This window comes from Furipterus horrens, unplaced genomic scaffold (assembly GCF_987537825.1).
Source record: "Furipterus horrens unplaced genomic scaffold, mFurHor1.1.pri manual_scaffold_10, whole genome shotgun sequence".
NCBI lineage: Eukaryota > Metazoa > Chordata > Mammalia > Chiroptera > Furipteridae > Furipterus > Furipterus horrens.
In genome coordinates, this window is record NW_028327180.1 from 82,743,945 (window position 1) to 82,760,318 (window position 16,374).

General features: G+C 53.4%; 1 protein-coding gene across 5 annotated transcripts in view; it reads right to left on the bottom strand.

The window, feature by feature from the left end:
* The window catches only part of CAMK2A (calcium/calmodulin dependent protein kinase II alpha), a 58,099-nt gene that overhangs the window by 19,245 nt on the left and 22,480 nt on the right, over positions 1-16,374 (bottom strand). For all 5 annotated transcript variants that reach the window (XM_090288405.1, XM_090288403.1, XM_090288407.1 and 2 more), the window contains exons 4-13: positions 12,366-12,420; positions 11,485-11,550; positions 11,323-11,395; positions 8,274-8,376; positions 6,925-7,008; positions 6,698-6,792; positions 5,561-5,683; positions 5,109-5,192; positions 3,575-3,617; positions 991-1,031 (exon numbers count right to left, since the gene is read on the bottom strand). In XM_090288405.1, the coding sequence (XP_090144531.1) occupies positions 991-1,031; positions 3,575-3,617; positions 5,109-5,192; positions 5,561-5,683; positions 6,698-6,792; positions 6,925-7,008; positions 8,274-8,376; positions 11,323-11,395; positions 11,485-11,550; positions 12,366-12,420 (767 nt within the window). The remainder of the gene's footprint in view (positions 1-990; positions 1,032-3,574; positions 3,618-5,108; positions 5,193-5,560; positions 5,684-6,697; positions 6,793-6,924; positions 7,009-8,273; positions 8,377-11,322; positions 11,396-11,484; positions 11,551-12,365; positions 12,421-16,374) is intronic.

Sequence of the window (16,374 nt, forward strand, 5' to 3'; positions counted from 1 at the left end):
TAAAATCCTGGAAATCATGGAGTCCACACACCTCCCATCCCACCCATTGTACCTATGGGAAAACTCAAGCCTATCCAGGGGAGACCCCAGTCCTGGCCTCCGACAGCCAGCCCAGATCCCCTCTCACATAACCTTGACCGAACAAAGGCAGCGGCCTGAGACTGTAAGTGCCACTACAAATGAAGTCATGAAGCCACCAGCCCACCTGGGTGACTGTGTTTGGACAACGTCCCACAGCTTCCAGTGTCCTGGGCCCTGGCCAGGCAGGGTTCTGAGCCCAGAGAAAGGCAGGGTCTCAAGAGAGGAGAACCCATAAGGTGAGCCAGTGGCAGGGAGAAGGGGGCTGCAGAGAGCGGGCACCAGGCCCAGAGAGCAGAGGGAGAAGAGAGAGGAGGGGAGGAAGGGAGGCGGGGAGGAGGGGTCATGGGGTGTGCAGGGAAGCAGCTCGGGCATCGGGCATGGGTGGGCAGAGGGCAGGCCTGGGTCAGGGGAGGAGGGGTGTGTGGCACTGAACCAGCAGGCCTTGGTGGAGAGGGGGTACCTCTGGACTCCAAAGCGGAGGGGGACAGGCTTTGTGGATTGGACTGGGGTGTACTCTGGGTCAGGGACCCCTTCCAGCCAGCCCGCACTCGGGAAAGGGAAGGTCACCCCTCATGATCATCTCTGTCTCTTTCCTGTACCCTCTTGCTCACCAGTCCTCCAGCCCCAGAGGACTCCAGAAACCCCCTTTGGACCTGCCCCTTTCCTTGTGCCCACTCCAGCCCAAGGCCATCTTCCTCTCCTACCTGCCCCGCCTGCCCCCGCCCATCCTGGTGAGAGGGTGGGCACCAAAGCACACGTCTCTGGGGCTGAGGATGGCCCAGCTGCAGGAGTGGCCACATCAGCCCAGTACACCATCAGCAAGGCCTGGGACTTACCCCAGTCCTGAAAGCTGGGCCCTCCTGCCAGAAACGCTGGCAGAGCAGCCCTGGCAGGCTCCCGGGGGCTTACCTTCACACCATCATTCTTCTTGTTTCCTCCACTCTTCCCTCCTATGGAGGAGAGAAAGTAGAGGGTCACCAACACGAGGCAGGGCACCAGGGCCCATAGGGCAAGGAAGAGCAGCATCCACGGGCAGCCGGAGGGCAGGAGCCAGCTCAGCAATCTGGGGGTGCCTCCTCCTCCTGCTTCGCCTCCTTCTTCCGGAGCCTGGGACTGCCAGTGGCCCACTAGGTGGGCCTGGACTCCCCCAGTCCTCAGGGATCTCAAGTATGACCCCCCGGCCCCATGGGCTGAGATTGAGGAAGGTGCCCAGTGCGTCCCAGGACCGTGGGGTTACTGTTTCAGCCCGGGGATTCCCTCTGGATCCCGGTCACCACCCGTGCCGGTGGTGGCCAACCCGGAGGCCCAGCTGCCCGGCCCAGGGCTGGACACTCCCTCCCCACCCCGGCCGGCTCTAATTTTAGCCCCATGCTGCTGCAGAGGTCATGTGTCAGCCCTGCCTACTCACTCTGGACAGCTGAGAGCCGTTTGTGTTTTGCCAGTGACAAGAAGCAGATGCCCCCTTCTGGGGCCCACCCCTGCCAGAGCACCCATCCTGGCAGGGGCCTCCCCACCCTCAAACTCCAGAGTTCCAGGCTGAGTTGGCTCTGCCCCTGGTAGCCAGGAAAAGCAGAGCAACAGATCTCAGGGAGGCCCCACCTCTGTCATTCTCCTTCCCCTTCCCTGTCACCTCCTGGCCAGGGCCCGAGAAGAGGGAGGGCACAGACAGGAAGTGGCATGAGTGTCCAGTCCTGCCTGACCTGCTGCGCAGCTGCTCAGACCTCAAACAAATGCCTTCAGTTAAATAATAGGATATCTATAAAGTGCTTACTTAGCACAGCACTTGACCTCTGTGTAGTAGATGCTCAGTAAACGGTAGCCACTTGGCCTTCTCTTGATGGTCTGGAGAGGGCGAGCCAGAGATGAGGAGGGTAGAGGATATTGCAGCCCCAGGGGCTTTGAAGAATGAGGCTTACGGTCTGTCTGTCCAGCTTCCCAGGCACCCTCACATTTCCAGTGACCCCTACCAGGCCCTCATTCAGTCTCCCTCTTATAACTCAGGGGTGGGGGGTAGGTATCTCTGGATCCAAAGCCCAGAGAAATGGCTGTCCTTCCTCCACTGGCTTCATGGGCTGGACTAGGCTTGAGGGGGTGGGGGTGCTTGCCCCTCCAACCCCAAGGGTGCCTCTCTCATCTCCAGCCCACTACTGTAAGACCGTGGGTCCTGTGAGGCCGTGTATTCTGATTTTCAGGAGAAAACAGAGATCTGGGCTTTTCCATGAAGTCTCCTGATGTTTAAGTGCTGGAAACTCTTTCCCAAAAAATTGTTTTCAAACACCACTGGCCCCCACCTAAGCACACCTAGAGACTGGACCTGACCCATGGGCACCACTTTGTAAGTCCAGGATTAGAGTTCTCCAGGGGCACTTCAGTTGTTAAAAAAAGACTCTGACTGTCTGGGTGGCTCATGTTTCAGTTTAAGGAACTGCAGGATCCTTGTCTGGGGAGAGAATGGGAAGGCATTTCAGGCAGCAGACGGCCAGGTCTGAAGCTCCAGGGTTTTTCTACCCTGGGGCTCATTCTTCCAGCTGGTGAAGTGGGCAGGTGGACCCTCTCGGCGAAGCCCGGGCTGCAGCTGCCTAGAGCGAGCCCTTGCTGCGGGCTGGCCACTGACCACAGCAGCCTCACAGGCTGGCTCCAGCCGCAGGCAGAGGGCCCCTCGGGTGAGCTTTGCCATATCTGCTTAGCTGCCCCGTCAGCCTCCGGGCTCCCCAGAGAGAAACCTTTGGCAGCGCTGGCCCCAGGGCTCTCGGTGTGCCAGGGGGAGCTTCTTGCTAAACCCCGACACTAATCTCTTCCCCTTCATTCTTCAGAGCCACATGCCACAGGTCATTGGGCACTCTCCACCCCAACCAGCCTGGCTTTGGCCAAGGCCAAAGGCTCCTGCCCTGGACTCTTCAGTGACTCACCCAGGCTAAGGGCACTTGCACTGCGGTTTGTCAAACCTGCGCTGAAGATAGGCCCTGCCTCCCCCTAGCAATGCAACCTGGGGATCACCACCATCACATCCCTGAGTTTCAGTTTCCTCCTTCAGAAAACAGGAATGGCAGTGCCCCCCCACCCCCACCTTGTCATGCAGGCCACTTGAGTGAAAGCATGGGGACTGCTCAGTACAGGGCTCCAGTGAGGATGGGGAACAGGAGTACTGCCACTCCCTGAGCCTAGCTCAGTCCCACCCAGACTTGTACCCCGACATTTAAGAGACCTTTTCCTCTGGCTGGCCTAGCCTGAGAACCTCAGCACTGCTGGGGGTGGGGTAGGGAAGCAGACTAAATCTCTGACCCTTCCTGGTGGGCCCTTAGCTTGCTGACCTTTGACCTTTCTCCACTCAGGGTGCAGGTTTGCATCAAGTGAGATAAGCCCCCAGGCATGGGGTCCTCTGAAGCCCCCATTTTCCCCAGGCCTCCTGGCCTGAGGGTACCCAGGTATCCGACATGGCAATGTCCCCACCTTCTGCAGGATGTATTTGGGACTTTGAGGTCCTACCACCTACCAGAGAAGTTCCTGGTGGCCAGCATCGTGGTGAGGATAGCTCCCTACAGCAGGTAAGAGGAGAGAGTGTGGAGGGGAGAGAAGAAGCCAGAGGTGAGGGCCGAGAGGAAAGACAGAGTAATGGGTGGTCAGTGGTGAAGGAGAGGAAGGTGCTCCCTTCAGACACAGAACCAAAACTTTCTGCCTCTCCATTTGTCCCCACCGCACAGCCCGGGGGCCAACCCCCACCTCCCTGGAGAAATCAGGGTGAGCTCAAGCTTAGCGGCACCACTCCAGGGACAGGGCCATCCTAGGAGCAGATATTAATAGGTTCCAGCGGCCTGGCCAGAACTGGTGGACAGGCTCGGGACACCTGTCAGTGGGGGTGGCTAAAGACCAAGGAAGTTTCCGGCCTAGGAAAGGGCAGTGGACCCTGTGTCCCGGGGCACCCACCCCCTATGTCCACCCTCCGCCCAGAGCACTTAGCAACTCACTCTAGCACTAGTACGTCCTTCCATGGTCCCTGGGCTTGGAACCCTGGAAGGTTAATGTGGAAAAACCCTCTTCTGTCAACAAAGGGGCTGGGGGACAATGGCCCTTCTGGTTCTGACACTGTCTGATTTGGACACTCTCTGAGACTGACAGTCCACGACTTTAAGAATCCCCGGTTCTCACATTTTGAGACTTCCATGACAGCTCCCACTAGGGGCTGCTGATACTCAGTTTTCCTGGCATCATGTTGGCCGCCACCCACTTGGCCCATGTCCCCATCCCAAGCCGCCATGCCAGGCTTGGAAGCAGTTGGTATGAAGGTTCCCAATCAGCTGGGGCCTCAGTATCTGTCACTCAGTATGCTGATGGCTTCTCTGTTCTGACCAGCTGGGAACACCTTGGGCGCTTTTCCTACCTGCTCCTGGGGTCCCTGGCAACAGGACTTGTTTCAACCCTGAGAACACACAGGACCTGTTTAGAGGCCAGCAGCTCAGGGCCCAACTGGGCCCTCTGTGGCTTCCCTGGGGTCTTGACCCCTGCCTGAGTCTCTTGGCCGTTCCTCGTCCATGCTTGGTGGCTGGCGCCTCACCCCTACCATGGCCTCCTGCCCTGTCACATGTCACCTCCGAAACCTCTCCCCAGCCATACTGAAACACTGCAGTTCCCCTAAGGGATCCAGCTCACACTTCCACACTTCTTACACAGGCTTTCTCTGTGTCTGGAACATCTGCCCACTCTGACCTGACACCGCTTGTGACTGTTTATCCTTTGGGATCTTAGCTTAAATACTACTTGCCCAGAGAGGCTTCTGGGAGTCTTCCTGGTCCTTCTAGACCTGGTCATGGCCCTGCTGTGGATGCCCACAGCCTCAGGTATGCACTCACCACTGCTCCATAACATCCCAATCACATGTCTGTCTTCTCCAGTGCTCATGCCCCTCCCAGAGAACAAGTGTTCAATAAATCAACAAAGAAAAGACCTAGTGAGCGGGTCTCCTGGTCCCTGCGGAGATCCAGGCCAAGCTACTCCCACCTCTGGGGACGTGGGGGGTGAGGGCCTGTTACCTTAAGTTTTCTCCTGGCATTGAACTTCTTCAGGCAATCCACGGTCTCCTGTCTGTGCATGCAGGAGGCCACAGTGGACCGGTGCTGGAGGAAGTGGGGAAAAGCTCTGTGAGTGGGAGGCAGGTCTACCCAAGGGCCCCTCCGCAGGGCATCTCATAGATGTGGCTGGCATCTTGGGGGAATAAATCTCTGTTCTGGGGCTGTTGTAAACATTGCAGGTGCCTAGCATTCCAGGCATTGGACAGTCAATGCCAGTAGCACTCCAGTCCTGATGCCAACCTCCCATCTCCATTTCCTCCTGAGAACCACAGCTCATTTAGTGTCACTTGGATTAAACCTCCTCAGTCCCAAGCTGGGCCTGAGAAGCCAGGGACAGAGACGGGACTCCATGAAGGACTTAACCTTGAGGTCTGGAGGGACTCCTGGGAAGGGTCTTACTGAGGAAGACTCACCGAGATCCAGGGGTGCTTGAGGGCCTCGGCAGCTGTGATGCGTTTGGACGGGTTGATGGTCAGCATCTTATTGATCAGGTCCTTGGCTTCTGGGGTGACGGTGTCCCACTCTGGTGATGGGAACTGAAAGGGGCAGAGGGGCCAGGTTTGCCCAGCCTACCCCAGGCCACCCCTGCGATCCCCCAGCCCCTGACTGGCAGGGGAGCAGGCAGGGGTCCTACTGCCCATCCATGTGTGCATCCACAACCAGGAGGAGTCCAGACAGGATACTCTGACCCCAGGACAAATCCGAACAATGGCCAGAGGGAAAGAAGGCGTCCCTCTGCTCTTCTGAGGCTGTGCCTTATCTGGAGAACAGCAGGCCTGTGGTTATAGCCCAGACTTTGGGACCACGAGGCTGGGTTCAAGTTTGCTTCCTGGGCTGTGTGACCTTGGGCAACACATGTTGATCCCTCAAGCTGTCCCTGGAGGTATTGTGAAGACTAAATATGGTATAAAACACATGGCACATAGCTTGATAAAAACCAGCCATGTAGAAAAACAGTATAGCTCGGTAGTTGGAAGCATAGACACTAGAGCCAAATTGCTTGAGTTCAAATCTCAGCTCTGCCCTTTCTTTGCTATGTGAAATGGGCAGTTATTTAATCTCTTTGTGCCTAACCTATAAAACGGGGATAATAACAGTACTTGTCATAGATTGGCGTGAGAATTAATTGTAATAATATATAGAAAGCATTTAGAAGAGTGTTCTATGAGTGTGAACTAGTATTATTTGTGGATAGATAGACAGACAGACAGACAGACAGATAGGGAGAACCTGGCTCTTGGGACCTGGCCCCCCACACCTCTCGCCCTGCTTTGCTGCTGCTTCTGCCCTTGGGACCTCATGGGCTAAACCCCATCACTTAGAGGCCCTGATTATTAGGCACAGCCAGCTCATCACTTGGCCTCAGTCAGCCCTCAAGCTTCACCATCCATTCAATCCCTGCCCTACAACTAAAGAGTAACAAGGAGACCTAGATGGTCTGGGAGGGTGGGAGGGGGGCATCCTTGGGTCCTGACCTCACTGGGCATTGGCTTTCACTGGAAAAGGCCCCAGGGATGGCAGGGAGGCTGGAGAGAGGAAGGACCACTCACATCATAGGCGCCGGCTTTGATCTGCTGGTACAAGCGGTGCTGGTCTTCATCCCAGAATGGGGGATACCCAACTAGCAGGATGTACAGGATGACCCCTGGGGAGAGCAGCAGGGGGAACTTCAACCCCTTGTGAGGAGGAGCAGTGGGGGAGGAGAGAGATGGGAAAGAAGAGAGAGGGTGCCAGAGGTGCAGGTGGCAGCGGGGAGAGGGCCTTTGGAAGGACTCACCACAGGCCCACAGGTCCACGGGCTTCCCATATGGGTCCTTTCGCAGCACTTCTGGAGAGAGGTATCCAGGGGTCCCTGCGAACCCTGCACGGCAGAGACACAGACAAGCACACACACACACAGTGGGTAGCACGTAAGTAAACCAGAACAAGATTCTGCTGGACAAAGGATGAGCGTTGTCCTGGAGACGGCAAAAACACCCCAGCCCTCAGATTGGGCCAGCAGCTCCTCTAGACCAGGGTAGACAAGTACAGGGTACACTTGTCACCACCCCACGCCAGAGCCCATCGCAGATGTCATCGATCAATCCCCGAGCCCTTCTCATGGGGTCCTGACTCAGCACCATAAACTTCTAGCACAATCCTCTGGGCAGTCACTACCAACCAATTGCTGGTGGCGCTCAAGATGACATGTCCTTACCATGGCAGCTCCAAGCTGAGCTGAACGCCTGCCCACTTCCTGCACCTTCTAGGAGCAGGTCCTGGGATGGCAGGAGACCTGTCCCTAACTCTGACTACACCAGTAAGTCCCTTGGGTATGTCTCTTTTCCTTCTAGGCCTCAGTTTCCTCATCTCTCAAATGAGGGATTAGAGATTCTTATCTCAAAACTGAAATAATGAACACCCCCAATATTTTAATAGGCAATCATAAGAATAGATCCTATTTATTGCGTGTGTGTGCTAAGCAGGGCTGGGTTCTTTCTGTGTTTGATCTCATTTAACCCTCACATAGCTGAGGAATCCTATCATATCCCCGTTTCACGGATGAGAAAACAGGTTAGGAGAGGTGAAATGAGGCCCAGGCATACACCTCATATGTTGCAGAGGCAAGATTTGAACCCAGAGCCCTGGCTCTTCTCCACTGATCAATATTGCCCACTAAAAAGTACCACCAGATGGTTGAAAAGACTCACTCATGCCAAAAATCTCAGAGCCTGCTGGGTCATCTGAGCTTAAAACCTGTCTCTACTCTTTTAATCTCTCTTGATCCTTTCTGGGTTTCTTAGCCCCTGTTTCTCATCTGTAAAGTCAGGATAATAATCTCCAGCAGTTGGGATGTTAGGGAAACCCACAGAAGCCTCTAGCCAACCGTGAAAGTGCATATACATGTGAAGAAGCTATGTACCATTTGAGTAATAACTGTGTTCTGGCACCTGACTCCCAGGGAGAGGGGCAACAGCCACTGACCCAGAGGCTGGGTGGGGAGGGACCTCTAACTCTGCTACCTGAGCCCTGGCTGGTGCGATACCATCTCCAACCTGTCCCTGTTCAGACAGAGGGCTCCTAAAGGCCAACATGTCAATGCAAGGCTGTCCCCCAATACCCTTGCCGCCCATAACCTCCACTCACCAAACCATGCCTGCTGCTCCCCCTCCACCTCTATGGCCAGGCCAAAGTCTGCCAGCTTCACCGCGGCGCCCTTGAGCTTGGAGGCCAGCAGCAGATTCTCCGGCTTCCCAGGACCAGAGAGAGAGAAGAGGGGAGAGGTGGGAGGAAAGGGCCAGAGGACAGTGAGCAGATTCAGAGCCTCACTTCCAGGGTCCTAGGCTTATAGGTGGAGCAGCTGGATAATACAGAGGTGCCCCACCCCCACCTCGACCTCCAACCCAGGACCCTGAGCTTAGTCTCCAAGGAGAGGACTACCCCACTACCAGTCTTCTGTCTTCCGCAACAGGAAGACCATTCCTTCACCAGCCACCCCCTCCTTCCCTTCCTCTCAATGTCTTGAGCTAGGGCTGAGGTGAAGGTGGAAGATGGGGGGGCGGACAAACAGCCACCACAACAAAAAGAAAAAATAAACAACATCTACTGTGCCCCACTATGTACCAGCCACTAGGCTAAGGGTTTTGCATACATCACCTGGTTTATCATCTCAACAACCTTTGAAGTAGACATCATTATCCCCGTTCTTTACAGTGGCCTTCTTATAGTCCTTGAAACCGTCATGCTTGTTTCCACCTCAGGGCCTTTGCACTTCTTGTTCCCCTGCCTAATTTGTTTCCCTCTGAGCTTCATAGAACTAACTCCTTCTCTTCATCAGATTCTCACCTTTGTGTCACCTCTTCCAAGAAGCCTTCCATGACTACTCTATCAAAAGAAGGAGCTTCCAGGTATCCTCTGTCTTAGTTACTTGTTGTTATCTTCACAGATCTTATTATGATTTGTAATGTTTTTCCACATCAATGTGCTTGCTTATTATCTCTCACCCTGTAGTATGTGAGTTTCTAACCTGTCCTGTCCATCACTGTATCACCAGTACCCAAGACAGTGGCCCACATATATCAGGCACTTAGTATTTGTCATATGTAGAAAGAGAAGGAAACTGAGGCTCAGAGAGATTAAGTGACTTGGCAAAGATCACAGAGTTGGTAAGAGACAGATCCAGAATTGAAGCACAGTCTGGCTCCCAAGCCAGGCTCTTAACCACTCTAAGCTGAGAGATAGGGATGGGAAAGGAGAACCGTGAGGACCTCAGACATGCCTCCTAGCCTCTGGGTTGTTGAAGCTGCTGTCTGCTGCTGGGTCTGGAGGACAGGAAATCATTCTGTCAGGACAGAGAGGAGTTAAGAGAGTGGACTCTCCAGTTAAAGAGCCCAGCTTCTGATTCCAGCTGTGGAATTTGGATAAATTATCTCACTTCTCTAAGCTTTAGTTTCCTCCCAGAAAAATGGGGATAATGCCTACATCATGGGCTGGCAGACAGATTAAGTTCAATGATCCGCATAAAGTACGTCACAGTGCCCAACAGCAAGTGCTTGATAAGCATCAGCACTCATATTTTCTGCTTGGGGAGGGGGTGGGGCTCCAAGTCTCTGGAGACAGATGGTTTCCTCTGACCCCCATCCTCACTGGAATCTCCAAGGAGGTCCCACATGTGACCTTTTGCTGCCCAAAGCTAGACAGGCCACAAACAAATATAGTTCGTTAAGGCCCCTTTTGTCCTCCGGGGACTGTGTTCTCAACGTGTCCTGGGTCTCAGTAACTGTCCTGCCCTGATTTGATGAATGTGCTGCTAATTATTCTATCCATAATGGCCTAAATTTGTGTTACCTCTCCTCCGCCCTCCTCCCATGCAGGGGCTGTAGCTATAATGGGAACAGGTCTCCTGGGAGAGTCACCCTGCAGTCTGGCCAGAGACCTTCTCGCCTGTGAGTCTAGACTGAGCCAAAGGGAGCTCACCTGTGTTCAGGTAAGGAGCCATGGACTACTCATGACAGTCAGAGGTGGGCACGGGTTCTGTACAACAGAGGAACCTGGGGTGACTGGAGGGTGCCCTAGGAGGGTGCCCAGGGTGAGAGGGGCCTGGGAGTCCTTTCCTGAGTGGGCATGAGAACAGCCTTCAGATGACTCAGGAGCGACCACAAAACCCAAGTGCCTCCAGGGCTGCTCTGAGCCAGAGGCTTGACCTGTGTGCCCCCAGTGGGTAGAACTGGGGTCCATGGGAAGACCCCCCCATAGCAGGAAAGAATGAAAGAACATTTCCCAATGGTGCAGGGGGCTACCTGGTAAGAAGTGAGTTCGTAGTCACTGAAAACCAAAAAGCAGAGGTTTGATGGATACCCAGGAGGGTCACCCACAGGGGCTACTGCAGAAGCAGGAGCTGGATTTACTGGTTTTTTGGTCCCAGACCACCCAGGGCCTAGGTTCTGAGGTCAGAGGCCAGGGTTCCAAACACAGCTCAGGCACAGCAGAACTGCATGTTCTCAGGCAAATCCCTGGGACTCCTTAGGCCTAGTTTCCTGCTCTGCAGAAATGGAGAGATGTTATGAGCTACCAGCTGCTGAGGCCATGTGACCCAGCAGAGGGGAGCTATGAAGTCTGTGCTGACCAGGCAAGGCCATGCGGTTAATACCAACCCCAGACTCCACATGTGCTTGTCCTGCCCACCTTCTTCTTCAGGTAGGAAGAGAGAGGACCCCAAGGGGCCTCGAGGCCTGTTTGTATTTTCCCGTTGCCCTACCCCCCCACCCCCCGCCAGAGACCCAGAAACAAGAGTAACAATGCATCTGTGGACTAACCGCTTGTGCTATCTCCTTTGACATCCTTACCAACCCTGGCAGAGGTTGCTATGGCAACCCCTGCTGTGAAGAAGCTGACACTGTGAAGCTAGAAAGTGGCCCTGCTGGGATCTGGGCTAGGCCATAGCCAGTCTTGGCATTCTAACCGCGTCTCAGTGAGCTCGTCTGGGAGTCGGGAGGCCAGGGACCCGAGCCCAGACGCTTGACCTCCCTAAGCCCAGTTTCCTTAAGTGAACAGTGAGGGACGTGTTCTCCATCCAGCCCAATTCAGGGAAAGGAAAGGGGATCTGATAGCACCAGTGGCTCTGCAGGTGGAGGAAAGGGCCGGGGGCAGAGGGGCAGGGTCCCTGGTGAGCTGCACCCTCGGGCTGGTCGCTCACCTTCAGATCCCGGTGCACCACCCCCATCTGGTGGCAGTGTAGCACGGCCTCCAAGATCTGCTGGATACAGTGACTGAGGAGAGAAAAGTAGGGGTCACGATGCTGAAGACAGGTCTCCCCTGGGACGCTGGCAGACGAGATGCCCTGCCCCCCGGCGCTCACCTGGCATCAGCCTCACTGTAATATTCCCGGGCCACGATGTCCTCAAACAGCTCCCCACCAGTGACCCTGGGGAGACAGGCACAGAGTCACCTCCCAGAGAGGTCCCAGGGCCTACCTCTTGGGGAAGTCTCCAGAAAGCTAAGGGCAGGGCCTGGGGACCTCAGAACCTCAGGCCCAAAAGGAGGGGCCCTGGGGGTCATAGGGATGTCCCTTGCTACAACCCCTTTCCGGGCTTCCAACCCACCCTTTCACTGACTTCCCTCCCCTCCATCGCCAGCTCTTCTCCCTGACTGGGCCCAGGCTGGAGTTAGGGTGGGACCCTCAGAACACACCACTAGGATTCACTAGGTTCCTAGAAGCCCAAGGGGTAGGTCTCGTTTTGTTTTTTAGTAGACTTTATTTTTAGAGTAGACTGAGGTTCACAGCGAAATTGAGAAGGCACAGAAAGTCCCCACACACTGCTGTCCCCCCATGGGCATAGCCTCCCCCATGACCCACACTTCAAAGGCTGGCTTTTTACAGGTGAGACCAGTGTCGCCACTGAGCCTCTCTGCCAATCCAGCAACCACTCAGGCCTCTCCCTGAATCATGGTTTTTCTTTTAATCGACTGGCTTTCCAAACTTGAGTATTCTTCCAAAAGAAATTTCACATCACCACTGGCCACAAATAGAAACTAAACTAATGTGTTGGTGTTTCAGGCACAATAATGTGCAGTGCTTGGGTAGCAAACCTATCACATCTGGGAAACTCTATCAGAGGAGGGGGTTCAGCTCAGTCAGGGGGCATTTGGGACCCCTCAGGCCAAGGGACCCAGAGAGGTCATCCCTGCTCAGGCCGCCCTGATGTGCACTGTACACCCCAGGGCGGGGGCCCAACTCACAGGTCGAAGATCAGGTAATGGTGTCCCTCCTCAGAGATGCTGTCATGGAGCCGGACTGTGGAAGAAGCCAAGGCAGCCAGTTATACAAGAACAAACTGATCCCCAAGCCTGCCCTCCCTCCCATCGTCCAATAGCCAACGTTGCAATTTCTCAGACAGTCACTGAGCACAAGCTAGGTACCGGGTGCTTTGACAAATTCAGGTGAACAGGAGCTCACTGACTTTGGGCTCCGCCAAAAGAGGCCTGGGCTTAAAGACCACAGACCTTTTATTTGGTCAGAGTTTGGTCCCCTTCCCCCCTCCAACCCTCATTTTCCTTTCTGAGCAAGCTAGCAGCATGGAATGAGCCTATAGCTCAGCTCTCTGTCACTTGCTAGCTGTGTGACTTTGGGCAGGTTGCTATACCTTCCTGAGCCTCTTTTTCCTGGCCTAGGCAATATGAATGAGACTCTTGGACTTGGAAGCACACAGTCGGTGGTCACTCAGGTCTGGCCCTGAGCAAACATCCCTGACCTGCTTCCAGGCCTGAGGAGATAATGGAGCTGATGGAGGCGGCAGTGACAGCAGTCCCCGAGTTCTAGCAGGCTGAGAAACTGTCATCCCCATACCTCATTAACCAAGAACAGAGCAAGGCTCCCAGGAGCCCAGAGCTCCCAAAATTATCCCCGGAGCTTCTGAAAAGAAGGGCCTGCTGCCTGGGGCTGACTCCAGGGTCTGCAGCCTGTCAGCCAAGGGCAAGTCCTCCCTGGACAGCCTCATGTTCTCCTCCGCACCACACCTAAAAATGTCCACAGAGGGGCGCAGGCCTGGAGAATTACGATGCATCGGGCAATGGAAAATTACACAGCTGTGAAGATCACGTGACAGTTATGTACTCACTTGTTCAGAATCATCTCTCAATTATGTTGTTGGGCGAAATGCAAAATGAAAAACTGTGTGCCTAGTTTTTTTTTTCTTTTAAAGATGCATTTAAGCTTGTATATGTCATAAGTCTCCTTGGGAGGACACAGAGATGTGGGCACTGGGGGTGCCTTGGGGTGGGGAATCGGGGGAGCAGGGGTCATGGGTAGGTGAGACTTTTAACTGTAAGTCTTAATGCCATCAGAATTCTTGCGATGTGCAGGTATTTCTGACTCAATACTGAGCCCCCTGAATTCCTTATGGCTCTCACATCTGCACACCAGCTTTGGAGAAACAGGCATCAAATACCCCAGCCTGGGTGCCTACTATAGAGGAAAGGGATATGGGGACCAGGGATGGAGGAGAAGGAAAGGGACACAAATTTAAATTTAAAAATTATAAATTCTTACATGATGATGTATTTTTATAAATAATGATTGAAAGATGTTTTAAATCTATTTTAAAGCAAATCTAAAGAAACAGGCTGTCTAAGAGTACATATAATAATATTTATAACCTTGTTTTTATTTGTTTAATCAATATTTTATTATTAAAAATTTCAAACATACTGTCAAGCACCTTCCACCTGTGTTCGGTTCTATCGTTAATGTTCTTCTCATACTCTCCTTACTACATTTTTATTCATTGATTTTAAGTTTTGAATGCACTTCAAAGCAAATGCAGGCCTAATTCTAAAAGGGTACGTGTGTATTGAACTGAACATCCTGTATTTTTGTGTGCAGACTGTAGCAAACGTACATTGGGGCCCTGCCCAGACCCCCTTAGTAAGATGGTAGAGCTCACAGCTCACAGCTGCCTTTCTTTTTCTGGAGAATTGTCCACTGCAGAGGAAGCCACCTTGCCCACCAGGTTACCTGCAGCCTTCAGCCAATGATTGAGGAACATGGGAGGCAAGGTTGCTGCAAGGTCCAGTCTCCTTGCCTTAAGAAAGAACAACTCCAAGATGGCACTCACCCAGCAGAGGCCTCCCCACTGCACACCCCACCTGAGATCAGGTCAAAGTTAGGCTTGACCTTGAGCCACATTCCTTCCCCTTCTCCCTCCTGCTTCTCCCACCCCCATCCCTTACAGGTCTCCACTGGGAGCACAAGCACCTGAACCCCTACCTTGGGCTCTGCTTCTAGGAAACCTGACCTGAGAAAAGGTGTACTTGGGAAGGTATAGACGCTAATTATCATATGGAAGCATCATCATACAATGTTAGCCCTAGATGCCGAGGTTATAGGAGATACTTGAAAAATTATTTGTCTTTTCATTTATGTACAATAAACTTGCATTGTTAGTGTGCCAAGGTCAACTTTTGGAAAAGATGCTTTTCTCTCTTCATCTTCCTCCAGGTAGACTCTTGGCAACAGACTCCTTTCTGTCTGTTTCCTCTGTTCCAGCAGGTGTGAGGGGTTTTAACTTCCCTTTCCAGATCCTGAGAAGCTCTAAGAAGCCAAGCTGCAGCCAGAACCATCTCAGAAAGGAATTTTAGGGCTGGCCAATTGCTGTTTGGGGGGAGCTGCAAAGAGACTAGGGTACCAGGTCCTCCCTCTGACCTTTTAGAGAAGGTCCTCAGGTTCCAGGAAATGGACAGAATTGAAATGGGAGCTGACTTTAGCTCAGCTCTTTGTGCTGATTTTAAAAGGCTGCCCCTCCACAGGAGAATGTTGGAGTTGGTCTCAGCTCCCGAGAGGTGGCTGAATCACCGCGCAGAGCCCAGGAGACAGGGCCCCTTCTTTCACTGCTGGTTTCACGTACAAAACCTCCCCTCCAGTCGGTAGAGGCCAGAGCCCAAGAGGAAAGGCAGAATCCAAGGGCCACAGACTATGTAAGAGTTCTACCCCTCCCCACCCCCTGCCGGTGCAGATACTGGGATGTCTGTGCCTGTTGAATTATGCAGTCACATTTTTTACTTTTTTAAGTTTTGTCATAGAACAAAAATTCTGTAATAGAGTTTTCATTTATGTAGCTGAACTCACGAATTTCTGACATTCCTGTCCATATTTCTAGCACTTCTCATCTTTTTCTTAGGAGTTGAAGGGTAGTACTTGTTCCCTTATTCACGTGTCCTCCCAACGGCACATACCTGCATCCACTTGCAAAGCTCATAGAATGATTGAGAATGGGCTCTGGAGTCAAGTTTGCTGGGTTCACCTCCCAGCAACGCCTCTTACAAGCTGTGTGACTTTTTGGGCAAATCCTGTAACATCTCTGGGCCTCCTCCCCTAACAGCAGTGAGGGATTACTACAGTCGTGCTCGTAATGCACTCAGCACAGTGCCTGGCACATGGAAGAACTTAATAAATGGAGACATCGCCATCTTCATCATCAACCAACCTCACTTCCCTTCCCCACCCCAAATCACCTACTAAACTCAGGTTGCCCCTTGCTCCCTGGGGTGGCCTTTCAGGGTCGGCCCCATCAGCAGGTGGTAATGGGATCTATCAGCTCCAGAGCCCATAACTTACTGCTCCCCATTATAGCTGGGACTGAGAGGGAGAAGGGGTGCAAATGGGAGGAAGCAACATTGACCTGAAACAGCGGCAACTGTGCAGCAACACACACACACACACACACACACACAACACACACACACACACGCACTCATGCCTCCTTTCTCTGGAGCGGACAGCCTTTACAAGAACCGTGAGACTTTGTAGTCAGAGACTACTCACAGCCTCTTTCATCATACAGTTGGGGAGTTGGATGCTGGGAGGGGGCCATACAGTGAGGCCAGAAGCAGATCTGGCACTAGGGTCCAACCAGAGTTCCTCCCTGCCAGCTGCCAGCTGCTTCTTCCACGATTCTGGCTCTGGCAATTCTGGCTGCTGGTGCAGCCCCGCTCCCCTTCCCAGGCACAGGGAAGGGGAGGTGCCTTCTGGGTATAAATAGCTGATGGAGATGCTTCTCTCCAGCAGGAGAGTTAACCCTTGGGGCCCTGGGCACAGAAAGATGCTTCCTGGGAGAGAGAAGGAGTGGTGGCTGTCAGAGTTGGAACATTCCTTAGAGGGCACTTAGACCTTGCAGCCTCAGCATTGCCTCAGAGCATGCTAGAAATGCAAAATCTTGGGCTCCTCCCAGATCCCAGACCTGCTGAACCAGAA